Raw genomic sequence first — 21,280 nt, forward strand, 5'->3', positions numbered from 1 at the left:
AAGCCCCCAATAAAATATTTTTTTTTTAAAAGAAGAAAGTGGATGGTGCCCAGCTATCAAAAGATATAGCATTTGGGGCCTTAAAGGCTTGAATTTAAACAAGCAGCCATCTAGCAAGGAAGAAAATAAGCCCTTATGAAAGCGTACTAGCCTGTGTGATCATGAGGTGTCGGCAGGATCAGGTATCAAAAGATCCAAAACCAACAATTATATCGATGTGAAAGAGGGGGGTTGGAGTGGAGACCCAAAGCCCATCTGAAGACAACTGGACACCCCCCACAGAAGGGTTACAGGGACAATTCAGCCAGGGTGTAGTATAGCACCAACTAAACACACATCATTACTCTAGTTCCTGAATGTTTTCTGCCCCCGCCCACTGTCATCACCCAGTTCTACCTTACAAATCTGGCTAGACTGGAGAACACACATTGGTACAGATAAGAGCTCTCAACACATGGAATTCAGGACAGATAAGCCCCCTTAGGAACAGTAGTGAGAGTAGCAATATCATGAAGGTAGGGGGATAATGGAGTGTGGGTGGGGAAGGGGGAGAAAGGAGGACCCCATCACAAGGTTGGATGTATAGACTCCCCCCAGGAGAACTAATAACAGAAATGTGGGTGAAGGGAGACAACGGACAGTGTAAGACATGAAATAATAATTTATCAAGGATTCACGAGGGTGAGAGGGTGGGGGCGGGAGGGGAAAGAAGAGGAGCTGATACCAAGGGATACAAGTAGAAAGAAAATATTTTGGAAATGTTGATGGCAACCTATGTACACGTGTGCTTAATACAATTGAATAATGGATTGTCATAAGATTTATAAGAGCCAACCAATAAATGCTTAATAATAAAAAGAAATGTTTCAACAAGCTGATGGATCACTCACTCATCTATGCCAGGAAATTTGGAAGGCAGCTATTTGACCAAATGGAAGAGGTCCACATTTGTGTCCATTCCAGGAAAAGCGACTCAACATACTGCTCATGCTATAGAATATTATTGATATCACATGCAAATTAAATTTTGCTGAAGATCATCTAACAACAGTTGCAACAATGCATTGACAGGGAACCGCCAGAAGTTCAGGCGAGATTCAGAAGAGCACGTGGAGCAAGGGATATAATTTCTGATATCAGAAATTCTCAAAGCAGAGAATACCAGAAAGGTGTTTACTTGTGTTATATTGACTGTGCAAAGGCCTGTGTGGACCATAATAAACTATTGATAACTTTGAAAAGAATGGGAATTCCAGAACACTTCATTGTACTCATGAAGAATTTTACACATGGATCGAGAAGCAGTTTTGTGAGCAGAACAAGAGAATATTTCATGGTTTAAAATCAGGAAAGATGTGTGTCAGGGTTGTGTCCTCTCACCATACTTGTTCGACCTGTAATCAGAGAAGTTCACTTATATGAAGAAGCATGTGACATCAGGATTGGAGGAAGGCTTATCAACAATCTGAGATATGCAGATGACACAACCTTGCTTGCTGAGTGAGGACTTGAAGCACTGATGACCAAGAATTGCAGGCTACACTATGGCTTATGACTCAATGTATAGAAGACAAAAATCTTCACAACTGGACCAATAGGTAACATCATGATGAAGTAAAGGTTGAAGTTGTCAAGGATTGTGTTGGGTTTTTTTTGAATCTACAATCAATGCTCATGGACGCCAGTCAAGAAATAAAAAAAAAAAAGTGTTGCATTAAGTAATCTGCTGCACAAGACCTCTTTGTAAATTTCTGGCAAGCAAGGATGTTACTTTGAGGACTAAGGTGCGCTTTATCCAGGCCATGGCCTCATATGCATGGAGATGATGGACAATGAATAAGGAAGGTCAAAGAAGAATCGATGCATTTTGAATTGTGGTGCCAGTGAATACTGAAAGTACCATGGACTGCTAAAATGACAAACAGATCTGTCTTGAAAAATATATGACCAGAGTGCTCCTTAGAGGCAAGAATGGCAAGACTTTGTCTTATAAACTTTGGACACATTGTCAGGAGAGACCAGTCCCTGGAGAAGGGCATCACGCTTGGCAGCTCAAAAGAGGAAGGTTCTCAAGATGGATTGATACCTTGGCTGCAATAATGGGTTCAGGCATAGGAATAATTGTAGGGATGACACGGGGCCATTGTGCCTAGGGTCGCTACAGGTCAGATCAGACTCAATGGGACCTAACAAGTGGATTCCCTGCTCTGCATGTCATCTGCATCAGTATTAACTTCATCTTTGAACTCTTCAACATTGGTTGAACTTTGCTTTGTTTTCATTAACTAATTTCCAGAAGTATGTTCAACTTAAGAAAAATTGGCCATTGTGTTTGAACAAGTATTTTATTTAGTCATGAATATCATCCTGTGAATTCTTAAACATTTAATACACTTCTTTCTCCTCAAGGACTGGTTACTTTCGGGGAGGGGGTGGGTGGGTGCTACCTTCTATCAAATGACAGACTATAGAATGAAAGCAGGTTGCAACTGTAAAGCATTACAAACATGTAATGCTGCTGCTGTTTAGCATTCCTCCACCACACATTAAGGTTGTTCGTTCATTTGATTATGGTTCTTGACCTTAATTATCAGTATTACCTCAGGTTTCTCAACATAAGCTGCAGTGACATCAGCTGTTTCATAAATACCTTCTCTAAGCACTTGTGCACTTTTCATGGGATAACATGAAATGATTACCACCCAACTCTGCCAATTGGGGTCTACTCTGAACCTATACCACCTTCGTTTTCCCCTGAGCTCTCATTGCTTTGAAGACTATTTGGAAGCTAGAAGATGCTAGGCCAGTTTCCTCTTACCAATTTTATCACTTAAATTTTTCTGCTAACTGCTCCCTCCCAACCCCCTTTAAACACATGACTTCACTAAAGTATGTGTATCCCATTCTTGTGCACATCTTGGGAAAATGTCACCACCTCACCACCAAGGCTGTGGACTCACCCAGGAGCTATAGTGGTAGACTTTATAGCTTTCACAAGTGACTTGTTACCACAACAGATGTCTGGAACCATCCAGACCACCTCCTGACTCAGTCAGTTGATTAGAACTAAGTAGAGCCTTTTGGTCTCAAAGACTTGGTTGAGACTTTTTCCCATTTCTGTACACCCACCTTCCCTTCTCCACTACTTCAAGAAGGTCTCTGAGCCGCAGTTCATTGCAACTATTGTTTATTAAAAAATATATGTCTCCTTGGAAGGAACACTGGTCAACCAACTAGTGTCATGCTTACTTTTAATCTTTGCTTTTCTTCCCTGGAAGGGGAAGATGGTTGAGCATCATTCAGAACATATCACTCAGTTAACATGATAGACATCAACAATCTTCACTCATCCCCACCTTACCAGATTCATCATCAGCCATCACACTTTATTCTTCATTGCCTTCAACCCAGTGTACTGCCCAGGTAAAGCTGCTGCCCTTTCTTTACCCTCTTCTGGGCCCCACACTGTAGAGTTAGCCTCAATATGCTGGTAGGATAACTGTTACACATATTTCCCCAATTTGGTTGGTAGTGTTTGAAGTGTGCGTCTTCCACATGGAACTGTGTGTACTGATCATAACACAGTGGGCCAGGAAACAATGGCCTCAACCCTAGGGCCAAGCGTCTCTATTTTCTTCTCCCCTGTGTCATCCCTCCAGCATGGAGGGGAGGGAGGCACATTGGCTTCAAAGGAGCATAGAATGTAGGGTAGGGCCTGAACCACACTTGCTATGGCCAGAGAAAAACTCCCCAACCACAATCACTGCTGTCACTCTAGGAAAAAAGCAACAATGTTTCACATCTCACCCCTAAGTGGATCTTAGCGCTACAGCTCAAATTTACAGCGTTAATGTCTACTTGGTTCTTGAAGAAACAGTAAGCTACCAGAATTTGGTGAGGGGGCTGGGGTAGGGCATATGAAGCAGCTGCAAAAAAAAAAAAAAAGCCCAAATCAAACTACTATTTGCATGGCTGGCCAAGCCTAGTGATTGTTCTATTGTCTCAGTACAGAACTGGAAAGAAAGCGACTCCCTTTCCCTGTCAGTGGGTCCCATAAAGGAACCTCAAATCCTTGGCAAGTATGCAAAGGGACGGCATTGAAATCCTCCTCCTCTCACTCCTTACCAGTCTATATTTTCTCATCTGGTGATTAGAAGGCCGAGCCTGAGTCACCGACTATCACAAGGCCTGGCTCCTTTAACATTATAAGCCTTTAGAACATTGTCAAATTGGAGTCTATGCATTCACTTAAATAGTCAAAGCAAAATGTGGAATAATGAAAAGGCTGACACAGTAGCACAACATGATTTTGGTTTAACAGCAGCTTAAAAATGAACAAAAAGGAAACTTCTCATGCAGACATATCAGGTAGCATAAAACAATAGGCAATTTAATATGGAGCATCATTAGCCATTCTCTCTCTTTCCAGACAGGACTGACTGCAGCTCAAGGGCAGCAGCAGCTTTAAGTCAAGGCTCTGGCCCTCTTTGCCCCAGGCAAAAGCTCTAACCCTCAGACCTCAAGCTGACCCCTCTCCTAGTTGGAATCTTACTTCCCAAGAGAATAACCAAATGCAAGTGCCCTTAGTACAGCACTACCATTTTCAATCTCTTCCCAACCAGCTGAGATATAAGATGCCATCTGATTGGAATATGAAAACTAGAACATTTCTCTAATAACATAGTACCATTGATGAAGTCTCCATAAATTTACTAGCCCAAATGTGTGTGAATATATATATATTATATGAGTGTATAATATATATATAATAATTTCTATATATTTATATAAATTACATATATATATACATATATATGTGTGTGTATGTATACACATACAAAATACTTTCGGTTGCCATTATGTTATACTGTTCAGAGCTGCAAGACAGCAATACAGAAATGTAGAAATTCCCCAGGAGCATCTGTCATGTTGTGCATGTAGCTCATTTCACAATCCATGTAGCTGTCCAGAGTCTGTCTTTCCATCAGTCCTCCTCTCTTCTCTTTGCTTCCGCTTGATTTTTAAGAAAACAATGATTCGGATGGGTTTGCACCTGTGCTAGTGCTTGGGAAAGGTCCATGCAGGAATGGGTACAGTCACATGATGAGTGAGATGGCATCACCCCCCCCCCCACAAAAAAAGAAGCTAAAAAAACAACAAAAAAACAAAACAAAAACAGGACTAGAAAACTCAATTTTTTGACATATCTAAAAAGGGGACAAGAACAGTAGTCATTTGTTCTCCCCATGGGGACAGGAATGAAGAGGAAGAAGGGAAGAGGGACTTGATTTCTTCTGTTCACAAGAGAATGGTTGGAAGGGATTCTTCAGAGTTTTTCAGGGGATGGGACCCAAATGTAGTGCCCAGACTGGTCCTCAATGATTTGTTTGATTTTGTTATAAATCTCTTCCAGTGAGTCACCCTGTACAATGGCTAAAGTGAAGAGGAAAACAAAATTATTACTGTGGTCCACAGCAACCCCCCACCCAACCCAGCAATTCTGCCTTTTCCAACAATCCTACACTCATCCCACAGGCACAACGAACACACTCACAGAAGGGTGGGTTTGGTTTGATTTGCTGGCTGTCTGCTTAGTTTAGGGCAGTAAGGAAAACTCACCAGGTGCTCCAAGTAGAGTACTAGCTGACTAGGTGGTCCAAGGCTAGGACTAGAAGTTGATTCACTGAGAGACAGTGAGACTAACTAGCAATCAATAGGAGAGCATGCTTATTTTTAAAAAAATTATTGACACCCATTACATGCCAGACCTTGCAGTACATGTTGCTCTTGGCCACAAGGTTAGCAGTAAAGCAATGTGGCTAAATGATTTGGAGCATCCTAATTATACAGAGGCAGAGCTGAAAGCCACAATTTCTGACAAAACAATAGCAGTGCTCACATTTTCCTCACATCTGCTCTATAGCAGAGGTTAGCAAAGGAGACAAGATACAGATGCTATCAGTAAAGTGAGCTCCAAAGACTCAACGAACGTACAAGAGTATATTTATGAATTCCTTCCTCGCTAACCTAGCAGCATCACCCATTAAAATGTACTCAGCACCAACCTGCATATGATAGGTGTATATGTCACTGTACTTTAAAAGGTAAGGAAGCCTTCCCGAGTTTTTAGAGCTAAACTTCTAAAGCAGGTGACAATGTAACCACACTCATGTACACACAGGCTTGCTGACAATTTGAACACTACACCAAGGAATTATCATCATCAACAAATGCTTATTCAGCACCTAAAACATGCAAGGCAAACGCTGGATTGGAGGAGTCTGACAGGAGAGACTGGGAGGGAGGAAACAAAGTAATCTAAAGCACTCACAACCTCAACCACTCACAATACTATACAATGGCTATAATGCTATGGCTAGACGGAGAGAACTTGAATCATTTGTAATGGTTTCCATTCCAAACCTCAAAAGGATCCAAAACATTGTACAAGGTACTTAAACCTCTTTGAAATATTTCTAGAAATATGTCTAGCTATTGCCGTGTTACCCATCCCCGCCAACTGGGAAGCAGAGATCCTCACCTGTGAAGTATTCTCCAAATTCTTGTTCCAGTTTCATGGCTTTGTCATACATTTTATTTGCTTGTTCATATGTCTGTCGTCGATTCATTTCCCTGCCAAAGAGTGACACAGATGAAAAGTAGCCCCAAACTAGATTTTTTGTTGATATTAAGATAAAAGATAAATCAAGTCTCCTGAGTGGGGAGGGAGGGGAAAAATGAGGACCTAATGTCGGGGGTTTAAGTGGAGAGAAAATGTTTTGAGAATGATGTACAAATGCGCTTTACACAATTGATGTGTGTATGGATTGTGATCAGAGTTGTATGAGCCTCTAGTAAAATGTTTAAAAAAAATAAAAGCATATACTTAAAAAAAAAAAAAAGAAAATCTGGTTACTTTCTCTGTCAAAGTAGCAGTGGCCCATGGCTCAACTCCTTCCTGACTCCAAACCCCAAGTGAGAATGAATGTATTGGCACACCAAACAGAAGGAGCACCCAGTGATCAAAGCTGGGTTGAAGACTTCCTGAGAGTTCCAAGTGGGTCCCGTCCCACCCACATGTCATTTTATTCTCCATTTCCTTTTCAGGTTCCCATCCTAGCAGAGCATTTCTAAGCCTCAGGAAACACTTACATAAGGGCTTCGATGGACTTGGGCTTGATGAAAATGGCAATGGGGTAAAGTTGTGCTTGCTGCAGTCTCTTGATAGCATTGCCAGAAACATCTAAGATACAGTGCTTGCCCTGAAAAAGCAGAGACTAAATCAGCCCCACCCAATCCCTGTCCACTCATCCCCAAGCAAATATCCACCATGGCATTCCAAACATCTACCAGAGGTGGAGTCCAGGGCCACCCAATTGCCCAGAACAGCAGTTCTCAACCTGTGGGTCGCGATTCCTTTGGGGGTCGAACGACCATTTCACACGGGTTGCCCAATTCATAACAGTAACAAAATTACAGTTATGAAGCAGCAACGAAAATAATTTTATGGTTGGTGTGGGGGGGGGGGCGAGTATCACTGCAATATGAGGAACTGTATTAAAGGGTCGCGGAATTAGGAAGGTTGAGAACTGCTGGCCTAGAAGATCTGACCCCTGAGGTGCCCAGACCCCACATACTGCTCCCACAAGTCAGAAAGGCCACATTTGCCGAAGTTCTCTATTCCTTGATGGACAAAATTCTAGGGTGAACTACATGAAAGAAGTGAACATTCACCAAGGGGCTGGCTTGGCTTTTGTCACCAGTACCACTTAGTCCTGTAGTTAAAAAATGAGGATTCAAGTGGGACTCCAATTGAGCATTTCTCTCTCCCCTTTGAGGTTTACTTGACCCATAAAATTCCAGTCTACTTACTCTCTCTGCAACCGCCCGCACTGACTGGATGCTGGTCCCATAGAGGTTATCATTGAATTGCCCTGCCTCAATGAACTTGTTGTCCTGAATATCCTTCTCCATTTGTTCTCGGGACACTACAAAGTGATAATCTTGTCCATCTACCTCATTATCACGCCGAGGTCGGGTAGTATCTGAAGGAAGAAAGGAAACACTGTGCAGCCCAAGGAGAATGCAGACCAAGTAAAAAAAAAAAAGCTGATTTGTTCCTCTGTGACCTGGGCGGCATGGCCACTCTGATCTTTTTTCAGATGAGTGGGGAGAAAAAGAAGCTAAGGAAAAGTTTGCTTTGCCTACTTCTTTTTCAACCTCTGGGTCCTACACATAAAAGGGCTCTTTGCTTTAGCTTAAACTGGATAAGAAAAAGGAGATTTCCTTAACCAAAGCCTGGCAAAAGGTGCCAAATGTGGTATGGAATTACAAGAACCTAACGAACTATTGATCCAGTCATACCAACATCACTTTGGTTAAGGTTGTACACTTTTCCAATCATACCCACACATATGCCTCTCCAAAGGAATAAGCAACCAAGCCTGATGCCTTAGTCCTCCCAACCACGGCCAGCTTTGCGGGAATCTCTTACTGCCTAACTCCTTCCAAGTTGTTAAATGTGCCCCTTTTCCTAGATAGCCCTACAATCTGATCCCAGGCCCCTTCCATGAAGCCTCAAAGCAACAATTTCCCAACACATCAATGCCGCATTCCCATGTCATCCTGGGCACTTACGTGGCACACAGGATCCAAATTTATGTGGAAATTCAGAGATCAGGTCATCATTGACTCGGTCCTTCATTGGGCCCAGGATGATCACAGGCCTTGCGTAGTGAACTGGAGAGGAAGAACACTGAAACAATGAACAAAGGCTCCTCAACAGTCGGCTGCTCTATTTCAAATGTCTGCCTAGAAAACCCAGGCCCTGGAATCACAGCTCAGATGGAATCGTCATCTCGGTCATGCTCTGATTTTTAACTAGAATTTAAGGGTGGTAGACAGGTCTTAGACAGCTTTTGAGAACATCCTATCTGAGTCAAGTCTGAAATCTGGAACATCTCCCAGTCTGGGCAAGATTGGTGAAGTCGTAATTCTATACCTGCGAATGTGGGCCTGTTTTGAAATCAGGATTTCTTTTATTATGTTAATGAGGACATGACAGAGTATGTTGGGTTCTAAGCACTTCCCAGAAGTTTCTTACAAAGGGGAATAGGACACCAAGACCCTCATAGAGGGGGAGAAGAGACTACTTGAGAGACTTCTACAAGAAGCCAAGGCGTGTCAAGGAATGTCTTGGGTGCTCTGGCCTCCAAAACCATGAGACAATAAATGTCTATTCTTTAAAGCCATCCATTTGTGGTGGTTTTATTATGGTAGCATTAGGAAACTAAGACACTGTCTTAAAAACTTCAGAGTATATCTCTGGATTTACATCAGTAGCTGAGGTGAAAAAGAACAGACTGATGTGAAGGATCAGGACCTTTCTTTTAGCAGTAGCTATGCCCATGATTAGACTTGTCTTCCTAGTAGATATAGCCTGTCCTTTGGAAAGTATACCTGGAGCAAACAAATGTGCAGAGCCCTTCCTAAAATACTGGGATGTAGGAGAAGGAACCCAAGGACTAGATGTGCAGTAAGTCATGCCTTCCTATTCTCCCAGGGTCTTCTCTCTGCTGTCACAGCCAACCACTGTGTTGAGTCCATGACTAGAAGACTAGCATGAAGGCAAGACTTTCAGAAGGGGGCTTACTTTCTTGCCGGGTCACTGGCTCATAGGACAAAATAGAATCCTCTTGCCCTTCTGCAACAAAAAAAGGGAGACATATTAGTACTTTATGATCTGTCTCTTTTGGGTCCTCATCTCCTTAGCTCACCCACACTCCCCTCTGCCAGAACGTAGTCTTGTCAAATGCCACTGACAACTGCCCCATGGTCCTTTTTGCTCTCCCTTTGGTGAGAAAGTACTGCATCTGGAGCAGGGGCCAGTAGTTCTCTCAGCAAAATAGAGCTGAGCCAAGGGACATGGCCCAGAAACCAGAGAGTCTCCACCAAAAACGAATCCTCAGTTTCTCACAAACTATTCTTTTTTTTGCTCTTATATGCTATTTTCTTTATAACATACTTCTTAAACAGGTAGCATTAATAAAAAATCAATTTTTAATAGTATCAGTACATTAGATCACCTTGGCTAATGACACAAAATCTTTTCTAGAATTAGACCCTAATGGTAACTATTTATAACACATATCCTTTTGAAATTACGTATAGTCATACTGATTCTTACCCATATGCAGTCCCTTCAGTTCACACTAGGGTTGATGTTCTAATCTGGAATACAGCTACAAGAATATACGGCTTTCTGTCTTTCTCTGTGGAGTATTCCTTTAACCCTCGTTGCATTTCACTGCCATAAAAATGAGTTTTTATTTGACATCTTAGCCTAACCTGGAATTTCTGCTTCTCTATCTGAGCTAAAATGTCTTACATGTTTCATAATGTGACCCTAATCTATTTATTGGCATCCCTAATTATCATCTAAAGTTACAGATAAATTCACGGTCACAATAATGCCTTTGTCAAGTCTGTTCCTGTCACTCCTACTTGTAATCATTTACTTTAATACGTATCTTATTTATCATGTAAGAACAGACTTCATTTTAAATCTTCCCAGAAGACCACTCTACCTATTCTGAATTTTTATTGCTTTTTTGGACAACTTGCCATATGGGCTTAATATTGTTTATCATTCTCTTGTCTTTTATTGTATATTTATTTTCTTTGCAAATAGAACGTTTCTTTGAGCTCACAAAGATATCATTTTCTTTATCCTTAGGTGAACTCTTTAACGCAAAGCAAGGAAAATGGCCAATGGCCAATAATTAACAGGTTTGAAAAGCTAGTGTAGAATCAGGAACCATTATTTTAAGGAGCAGTCAGCTGTATTTATTTGACCTCTTGTTTTGGTTAAGAATCGAAAGTAAGTTTCAACTGGTCAAGACATCTGATCTCTTCATCTGCAGGTAAGGAAGTCAGAGTATTCATGCAAGTTTCCAAAGCAATATCCCAACTTTACCCTTTAAAGGAGCTACCTATAGTGGAAGAGGCATCCAGAAAGTGGCCTATCAGTGGGCTAAGGTCTCCAGTGCCCTTATGAGAGCGGTGCAACGCCTGCTCTCTGTTCACGGTAGTACTCCATTTGGTCCAGCCATGATGTGCTTTTCGGAAAATAGTGGCTAACCTACTTGATGCTGAGTGCCTGGCGATCCCAAAGTGCTTGCCAGTGGTACTAGGCAAGGCAGTGATAGCTGCATCAAGTCATGAAATGTTTTCCAGAGGACTTCCCCGAGTTTTAAGCTGGGAAAAATTCCATGGTACCACTAAGAGAGAAGCCACTACTCCCACTGTCCACAGGGTTTTAAATTGTAGCTTTATTGTTCTGGTCATGGGATCCCCAAAGGAAAATTTGGCAATTCTCCGATCCTTTAACTCAGTTAAAAGACAAAGATATAGTTGTTGTTTTCAGGGGCCGCTGAGTTGTTGCCAGCTCATGATGACCCCATGTGTACAGTAAAGAACTGGTCCATGGGCGTTTCAAGATGGTGGCCCTGCCGATGCTGCCAGGCCTGTATTCCAAGATAAGCCCTGGATGGGGTTAACCAGTCAAGTGCTTAACTGATGGTGTCACCCAGGGACTCCAAGCCTTATTAACCTAGCCCTCGAAAGGCAAATTCAGGATAATATCCAACAAAAGCTACTCTTTCATACCAGTCTCGGAACAAATATGTAACAGTGGCAGCACCTGTGCCCCACAGTACCCATGGTAGTAATTTGTTCACTGGCAGCTCAACCTTTCCAGGCCTCAGGTATGCTTTTAAGTCAAGCCCTGGATGGAACTCTCTTTTAATCCTCAAAGCCAACCTTATCCCATAAGAAGAAGGAACCCGTCACTGCATTTCCAGGATCTCAAAGTGTACATGGCTAAAAAGAAGCATTGGCCTCTAAACAGAAATGGCAGCTGTGCGGTGTTGAAATGATAATGGCTGGAATAAACGGTGGAGCTATACAAGAGGGTGGAGAATGACACACACTTACTGGAACTGCTTTCGCTGTCACTGGTGTTGGATGTCACTCCCTCTGCAAGCCAACAAAAAAGAGACTCTGATTCAGAACACACCACTGACGATGTCACATGAATCACACAACTCAAATGCTCTAGGCAAGAAGTACTGAACTGCCAACCAAATCAGGCAACAAGAGGTATGCCACATCCAGGCTACCAACTTGGAGGCACAGACAGCTCCAATCTCGAGCCTTTGGCCACTTCATACTTATCCCCGAGAACCTCTCAGCCTGCCAAGTTTCTCCCTATATATTACGAGCTTTGCTTTCTTCAGCCAACACCCGAATCAAAAGAACTGGCTTGGATGGTTTTCAAATTCTATCTCAAAATTCACCTCCCAAGATTAACAATAAGAAAAGGAAAGATAGTAACAGGAGTATAAAGAAGTTCAGAGACCAGGATATCCTTAGAATTTCTGGCCCAGAGAGAACGCCTGAAGGACAGATCCTATAAAGCTTCAGAACTGAGCAATCGATGGCCTGAGCAGCCATCAAGGAATAATGCTTTGGACATTTGGTGGTGGTCAATAGTACTCTTACCACTACTAAGGCAGGCAGGGAGACTTTGGGGGTTGGAGGTGGATTGAAGGGACGCTCATCCATCCACCATAAAACAGACAAGTCAGAACACAGACAACAGAGACACAAGAATACTGAGAGGACTGCCCTCTTTGTTTGAGACCATGGGCATGTGTCCATATCTGAGTGTGGGTGGAGAAAGTACAAGTAGAAGAGCTGGCACTTAGGCACCATAGGGCACAGTGTGGCCAAAGCCCCCCTCCCCTCACATGAAGACAGGTTTATGAAGATGAGACATGGACATATGTATTATGGAGAGAGGCAATGCTTGTTTCAGCCAAGACAATAATATGTCCTAGATTGTGATATGCTGTGGTCCCCCAGCACAGGAAGGACTGGGGTAAGCTGTTAGATATTACTATCTCCAGGGTTATGATCCGAGCAAACTCCTTTACTTTCATACCTTTATTATTCATTGAAGGAGCATATAAGCTGAAAGAACCCACCTAATATGGCTTCTTTTTCTGTGCATCTCTGCACACAGCAAGGACACAAAGACCTTGTCATCTATGTCCCTTCATTCTCTATTCTAGAATTCTTTTCCAGAAGAGAGAGGTCATTAAGAGTTTGTCCACGATAAGGCACTACAGTGATATGATCTGCAAATGTGGAGGCTGTTCTCAGCTCAATTCTTTAGAGATGTTATGTGGAAAGCTGGCTTGTGGCTGTTTGCTCAGGTCCCTGAATCTGCTCGACAATCCCAGATGCAGATTGTCCTCAGAGAGATGGTAGCTGCCGCCATTCCTGAACCTAACCATTGAGTGCAGTGTCACCAGAATAAGCATCCCAACCAGTTGGCACACCAGTTGACAGTCTAGAGATTACAAGATTGGTCACCCCTAGAGTAGCACTTCTTACCCACCTAACTTCTACAGTGAGGCAACATGATAGCTCCCTAACATTTAAGGGTACAAACAGAAAGCACACACATGAGTGAATCTATTTATTTGGGTGCCAAGATTCCAGAAGAAAAGTGTGACATCAGAAACACATGCGGTGCCGTCTTGGTGGTGTAGTGGTGAGCGCAACTGCCTTCCAGAACCACATGCACTTTCTCCATCTGTGATATTGAAAGTTTTCGCAAACACTCCCCTCCCCTCACCCTTCCCCTTCCCACCTAAGCCCCCACCCCCAAGTACTTCCATTCATGACAGAAATACAGTTAATTGTGTGTAACTTTGACTTACTCAGATTCTTTGCTCCATAATAATCGTCACTTAACCCAGGGAAGTCCTGATTTCACAGACAGTAAAGACAGAAAGGGAGGGAATGGGGGAGGGATGGAGGGAGGGAGGGAAGAAAAGAATTGGGGAAAAGAGAGGAAATAGAGGGGGGGGGGAAAGACACGGGAAGGAAGAATACAGAGCCAGGTGAGCATTAGTGACAGAAGTATGAAATACTATGAAGACCTACAACTACAGTGAGGTTAAGAACTTTGCTACAGAAATAACATCCCAGATGAGACAAGATAGCTAGGCATTATGGGGCTCAATTTGCCAGAGGGCCTTACAGTGGACCGCCTTCCTGTGGCAATATATAGCCTATATGCCTACAGGATAGTTCAGTGACAATCCAAGGTTCAAATCACCTGCTTTGACCAAATTTAGCCATGTAGACCCTAGACCTCTCCTTTGCCCTAGAAATCATCATTTTCCCCTGTGCATTCATGAAAGAACAAACATCTGCGTGTGATAGGTAGTCAAGACAATTATTACCATCCCAAGGGACTCTCACCCAATACCGACTCATTTTTACCCCTTGAAAGCTTCATGCAACCTAGGGTGTGGCCTTCAAAGCAGACTGAGTTGTGTAGTCCTCAGGAGGTGAGAGGTCAGTTCAGCTTCTGGAGAACAAGCACACACACACACACCCCACCCCTACACCCCAGCTGGTCCTCTGCGTAGCAAACCCCTTGCTAGGCTGGGAGGGTTTTTTGTTTTTGTTTTTGACTCATCTGGGGAACTGTGGTGGCATCACCTCAGTAACCTCAGACTGTCTCTTACTGCTTGTGATCAGAACTAACCTCATCTGTTGCTCCTTACTGAGTTCACTAGAATTTAATTGGAGACTCAGAATTCCATCTGGCTAAGGGCATCCTTCTATCTACCAGATACCCCCCCAAACAGCAACAGCCTACTTATACCATGATAATGTACCAGCTGGCCTACACAGAAAGTACATTTCCTATCAGAATTTGTCAGTCTCCTGCCAGTCCCAGCAGCACAGCACCCCAAGACCCTTCCTGGTAAGACAGAAGACTCATTGGTAAATGAGAGATGTTCACAATTCACAATAAAACAAAAAATTATTTCACAAGTCCAATCTGATATTTCAAGTTAAGGTCACAGCAGTTAATTTCGGAGGCATGTGGTAGAGTAAGATTTGTCAGCATTAAATTGGTTCTTATAGTTTAAGCTCAATAGTAATGCTCTTTTCCACCAACTGTGTTTTGGGCTTCTCCATCAATCTCTATGTGGACACTTTCACAAGCCCTTTTCCATGTCAATTCATGTAAGTGGGAAAGATTTTATTTTGGGGGGGAAAAGGGCTTTTCAATCACTCAAGGACGAGAGTAAGTTTGTTAAAAATTGTGCAAATATCATGTGCGCTCATCCACATGCAAGTAATTTAAGAAGTATCCCCAACTTTAGGCGTCCAGGGGAAAAAAGGCTCTTCTCTTGACACAGATGAGTGAAATTAAGGGAAAGAAAACACAAGAGGAAGAAGCCAGGAGAGCAACACTGAGTCCTTAGCTATTGTTCTCTTGCAAAACCATTTTTTGAAATATGATCATCTGAAAACTGTTCATCACCATAAGAGGAGCACTCAGTCTGGCCCCTCCAATCCCAGTATCAGGGACTTCCTGGTGGGCTGGCCCCGGAACCAGTTCTACCTTGGAGGCTCCAACATTCATTTTGAGTGAGGATCCAGAGAGATGAGACCCAAGATCTCCCCAGGCAAACCAATTTCTACCCTGACTTTGTGCAAACAGGTACACACGCATGGACACGTGGACACACACATGCACACACGCACACACACACTTTGCCAGTCTTCTCATAAGGGAAGGTGCAAATGAGGAAGAGAGGACAGGGCGGTGGATGGTCTGTTCTCTGTACTCTGCAACTACTTACGTTCCTGTATGCTGCTCTCCTGGGCCATGTTTTCTTTGCTCTTGTAAAATGGAAACTTTCGAGAGAGGCGGAAACTCTTTTTACGTTTCGTTTTGATCGACTGTGAAAGAACATGAAGATGGAGGGGGAAGGACAGGAGAAAACAAAACAAAACAAAACAAAACAGAACAATGGATTTTAAAGCATGCAAGAAAACTAAAATGGAGACAATGGTGAGCTAAATAAAAGACCATCGCTCACAAATGGAGGCTATGAGATTAAATGGATGTTGATGCAAGAGGAAAATTATGTTTACAGAAAAATGTTGTAGGGATGTAGAGGTTGCTACCTAATTCAGACTCACAGCACTCACTGGTACTTCCTAAAGAACAAAAGTCACTGTAGCCTCCTGGACATATGCCCTAAGGTGCCACTGGCATACACAGAGTCATCTACTTCATGTGTATCTTCCCTCTACTGCTCCAGAAGTCCTTTGGCCTGCAAAGCTTATAGAAGAAAAGGGGTGAATGGAGAGAAACCTCATGCCTCACTTGTTCTGAAAGTAGGTTGGAGCTCTGGGGCTGGCCTTCCTGGCCACATGATCAGGCCAGGTTACAACCAAGGTCCCCATAGCTCCAACAGGTGTCTGCAACCAGACACTCACAAGCAGTTGCATTTAACCCAAGCAAGTCAGTCTTCCAAACAGTCCAACTCCAAGATACCTTCAAGAGCTGGCTGGCTACCCACGTGGAAGGAATACAGACTAGCTATGGACTTTAAAGTACTCCCACTCTGCTTTCTGAAAAGCAGACAGTATTCGGATAGGACAGAGCCAGCCCCTTGTAAAGGAGCTGTATTTGCTCCCCAATATTGGTATACATCAGCCAGAGCGGCATGGTTCTTATCCCTCTTCACATATTGACTATTCTCACTTACCCTGTTAGACTCAATCATCCCCGTCCTGGCATGGAACTTCACCGTTTTCAATCGAGCTCTTTCTTTCTTTTCCACCCTGTTGTGGAGTCAGAAAGAAGTCCTGTTATTGGTCTCAGCAGTGGGCTGTGATGGGCACAGTAACGCTTTTTGATTAATTTTGCCAAAACTATGGCCTGAACACCAACTCTCTACCAAGGCACATGTCCTTGCTCTTAAGAAACTCATAGTTTGATATGAAACAAAGAAAGTAAACTACCCAGAAGTAGGGGGGGCCAGGGAGGGTCTCTCTTATAATCATAACAACTCACCTCTTCTTACTGGGGATCACACCTATTTGCTCACTTTCTCCATGTGGGGTCACCAGTCTTGCCTGCCACCACTCATCATCAGAAGCGTTAATGACATGTAGAATGTCTCCATAAGAAAAGCTGAGCCCCTGGCTTGGCAGGCAGCTGTCCCGAGTCCGGTCATAATCAAACAGGGCCCTGAAACATAGGGTGAAAAATGAAGTGATTGCCCCAACCCTAAATGCCAAGAAACCCGCCCTCAGAATCTGAAGGTGGGAGAGAAAAGCCAGTCCAGTTAGTACCAGACACAACAGCCTAACAGCAGCCAAAAGGATGTTTTAGAAGATTGTATCCTCCTTTCAGTTACAAAGTTGTAAAAATCCCACCCCCCTCCAACCACCAGGGCATTTCCAAAAACAAAAACACTCCGGTCTCTCAACAAAGGGACATAGGGAGATCTGCTGAGTCCCATCTCCTCCCTCCCTTCTGGGCATAAAGCAGATATCCAAAGTAGAGCATACATGATCAACTTCTCCCTCACCCACATCTTACGTTAAGTGTGGTGGAAGCTATATCGTCCAGGCTGTCAGCAGCAGGCATAGAAAATGAGGTTGGAAGTAAAGGCCTGAGGCAAATTTTGGAAGGTCTTGAATAGACCTGATTCAGTGGTCACCAGAGATTCTAGAGATATACGGTAGAACTATCATGACCACATATACACAATGCAAATAAGGAGGGGATAGGGTGAAGGTGAATTTGGAGGCATATTTAAACCAATGTTTTCTAAGCTTATTCCCTCAGGATATATTTTGATTCTGGCTCAGGTGAAGCCAATGCTTGACCACCTGAGTTCCCTCCCTGCTCAGGGAACAAGTTTATCTGTATACATTTTTAAAAATATACATACCTCAAGGAATCTTGTATGTGTAGTTATCACCAATGGGTGATTTCAATGAGAAGTCTGTGTTTTTTTCCAAAAAATTATTTTATTAGGGGTTCTTATAGCTCTTATTATAATCCATACTTACATCCATTGTGTCAAGCACATTTGTACATACTGTATATACTCATGCATAAGCCAAGTTTTTCCTGCACATTTTTAATACAGTTTTTGCGGTAAAATTAGGTGCCTGAAATAAAGGCATGTACATATTTAAATATATTTATATGTGAGAATGGGGAAATAGATCTATGTGCATGTATTTATAGGTTTAGTGTTAATGTAGCAGATGGACATTGGGCCTCCACTCAAGTACTCCCTCAATACAAGAATACTTTGCTTTGTTCTATTAAACTGGCATTGCATGATGCTCACCTTCCCGACACGATTGCTGAAGACAAAGTGGGTGCATAAGCAAATACAGTGAAGAAAGCTGATGGTGCTCGGCTATCAAAAGATATAGCATCTGGGGTCTTAAAGGCTTGAAGGTAAACAAGTGGCCATCTAGTTGAGAAGCAACAAAGCCCACATGGAAAAAGCACACCAGCCTGTGTGATCACAAGGTGTTGAAGGGATCAGGTGTCAGGCATCAAAGAACAAAAAATCAAATCACTGTGAATGAGGGGGAGTACAGATTGGGGACCCAAGACCCATCTGTTGGCAACTGGACCTCCCCTTACAGAAGGATCGTGGGGAGGAGATGAGCCAGTCAGGGTGCAGGGTAGCAATGATGAAACATACAACTTTCCTCTAGTTCCTAAATGCTTCCTCCCCCACCACTATCATGATTCCAATTCTACCTTACAAATCTGGCTAGACCAGAGGATGGACACTGGTACAGATAGGAACTGGAAACACAGGGAATCCAGGACAGATGATCCCATCAGGACCAGTGGTGAGGGTGGTGATACTGGGAGGGTGGAGTGAGGGTGGGGTGGAGAGGGGGAACTGATTACAAGGATCCACATATAACCTCCTCCCTGGGAAATGGACAGCAGAAAAGTGGTTGAAGGGAGATGTTGGACAGTGTAAAATATGACAAAATAAGTATAATTCACACATTATCAATGGTTCATGAGGGAGAGGGGAGAGGGGAGGGAGGGGGAAAATGAGGAGCTGATACCAAGGGCTCAAGCAGAAAGCAAATGTTTTGGGAATGATGATGGCAACAAATGTACAAATGTGCTTGAAACAATGTCTGGATGGATGGATTGTGATAAGAGTTGTACAAGCCCCCAATAAAATGATTTATTAAAAAATTACGTGCCTCAGCTGATATTTGGGTCGGCTTATACTCAAGTATATACATTAAGTTAAATCTGCTTCTGAAAGGTCACAGTCTCGAAACCCTTCGGAGTGGTTCTCCTCCGCACAAGTGAGGTCGCCAGGAGTTACAGCTCAACTTGAAGGGAACTACAACACTACAAGCTAAGGACAGGCAGTTCAAAGTCAACAAGAATGACAGTAGTTACTGCTGCGAATTGGGAATGGTTATGATTGTTTTTTAACCATGAATATATGTTACTTTCACAATTAAATGGGGGGGAAAAGCCAGTGAGTTACAAAGAAAATGGGAAATAAGATATATAAAGGACCTGGCTTGAGTTAATTCCTTTAGATGGGGTATATATTTGGCTTTAAACCCTTTGGCAAATAAAGCAACCAAAAAAAAAGGTAAATTGTATAAATTCAACTGCCCAGCAAAATGTCGTACCCAACTTTTTTTGAATTTTGTTTGATGAACATAGAAATGAAGAATTAATGACGAATACTGAATAACAGAATGGAAATAACCTTTTTCAGCTAGGATTTTGTTAAAGACAAGTATAATATTTGAACTTGAAATTCAGAACCATAATTCCAACTGATGATACACTATGAAATAAAAGACAATGGGCGAATGCATTTAGTAAACTTACCCAGATGCTCTGTGCCATCAAGTCAACTCCCACTTATAGTAGCCCTATAGAACCCAGTAAAATTGCCCTATAGGTTTCCAGGCTATAACCTTTTAAGAACAGATCACCAGTCCTTTCTCCTGCAAAGCAGTGAGTTTGAACAGTTTACTTTTCAGTTAGCAGCTGAACACTCAATGACTGTGCCATAAGAGATCTTACGTTACCAGGTGTGGGAATAGATCATATTATTTTTAATTAGGACTCTAAAAACTGAAGTAACAAAAGTTGACTTTGCATTTGAACTCTAAGTGGGTAAAGAGCCTTGCAGAACATTTCAGAACAAAGGAGTTCTAAAGGTCACCTCACCTAACTGCTTATCTAATAAAGGAAATTCTTTAGATAGTCTGGAAACTTCTTTCCAGGTCAAGCAGGACTGGGTCTTTCCTAGGTCTTCTCTACCAGGTTATACTTTAACCCTGCCTTCCTTTGTCATGATTCTGATTTGTTTTCCTCTATTTTGTCTCTTTTGCTGCTGAAATTGTTTGACTAAGAACTAGAAAACTCTTTTGCAGATAATGAAAACTAGGTCCTGAGATGAAAAAGATCTAGTCAAGGGTTTCATGGTGGGCAGCTCTCAGACCAGGGCTCTTACATCTCACAAAAATTTAATGTGGTCTAAGTCAAAGTCAAGGACTTCAAGAAATGTGTCCCTTGAACACACAAGGAAATTAGGAATTTGCCATAAGAGATAAGAACACCAGATGTGCAAAGTGACATCAGACTCAACAAAACTATTTAGACCAAAGGAATCAGGAATGTCCCATTCTGTATCTGTATACTTTCGTAAAAAAACAACAACCCCATAATTATGATGAAGATTTACCAGATAAACTCTATACATTCATAACCTATGTACTTGTCACCATTTTAAAAAACCTACACAGTTTCATCTTTAACCCATTTTAAAGTTGTTTCAAGTTTAAAAGAAAAAAACTTTGAGGGAGAAATACACATGGATTAAGCCTCCGGTGAGTGCCCTCTGACCATAGACCAGGGATGTGAATAGCCCTGATACCAAGCAGAGTGCATTGAAAACTGGATTATTTCAGATGCAGTTAGGTTAAAATTTAACACCTTATCATTTTATCTCCCTTTTACCCATTTAAAATTTGTCATAGTTTTTAATATTTCTGCTTTCTTTTCAATTGAGGATTTTCTGTTTTACTTTGTTATTGTTGTTAGGGTTCTTATTTTTGTTGTTGTTTTCTTTTCTTTAAAAATTTTTTTTTGTGTATAAGAAATCCAAGATAGGTAAATCTATAGAGACAGTCACTGGATTAATGGTTCCTTGGGCATGGCTGGGGGGAGGGGACTGAGACGGAGGAGGATGGGGAGCTAATAACTATGAATACAAGAAAGAAGGAAACATTCTAAAATGGACTGTGTGGATGATTATACTACTCTTCTTAGTATGATTGAACTATTGAATTATATGGTTTGTAAATT

The 21,280-nt window shown here is 42.3% G+C and overlaps 1 protein-coding gene across 5 annotated transcripts in view; it reads right to left on the reverse strand.

Annotated features, from left to right (window-relative positions):
* Positions 1-3,170: 3,170 nt before the first annotated feature.
* DLG3 (discs large MAGUK scaffold protein 3) overlaps positions 3,171-21,280 on the reverse strand; it is a 95,172-nt gene continuing 77,062 nt past the window's right edge. For 3 of the 5 annotated variants that reach the window (XM_045296979.1, XM_045296978.1, XM_004716686.2), the window contains 10 exons: positions 16,958-17,134; positions 16,650-16,725; positions 15,735-15,834; positions 11,995-12,036; positions 9,653-9,703; positions 8,638-8,739; positions 7,873-8,045; positions 7,153-7,262; positions 6,542-6,633; positions 3,171-5,433 (listed from right to left, as the gene is read on the reverse strand). In XM_045296979.1, coding sequence (XP_045152914.1) covers positions 5,327-5,433; positions 6,542-6,633; positions 7,153-7,262; positions 7,873-8,045; positions 8,638-8,739; positions 9,653-9,703; positions 11,995-12,036; positions 15,735-15,834; positions 16,650-16,725; positions 16,958-17,134 — 1,030 coding nt within the window. In that variant the 3' untranslated portion in view covers positions 3,171-5,326. Of the gene's footprint in view, positions 5,434-6,541; positions 6,634-7,152; positions 7,263-7,872; positions 8,046-8,637; positions 8,740-9,652; positions 9,704-11,994; positions 12,037-13,787; positions 13,834-15,734; positions 15,835-16,649; positions 16,726-16,957; positions 17,135-21,280 lie in introns of all 5 variants that reach the window. The other 2 variants (XM_045296980.1, XM_004716685.3) reach the window with 2 other exon arrangements.

This window comes from Echinops telfairi, unplaced genomic scaffold (assembly GCF_000313985.2).
Source record: "Echinops telfairi isolate 266 unplaced genomic scaffold, ASM31398v2 ScPeMD7_7415;HRSCAF=8453, whole genome shotgun sequence".
Classification (NCBI taxonomy): domain Eukaryota; kingdom Metazoa; phylum Chordata; class Mammalia; order Afrosoricida; family Tenrecidae; genus Echinops; species Echinops telfairi.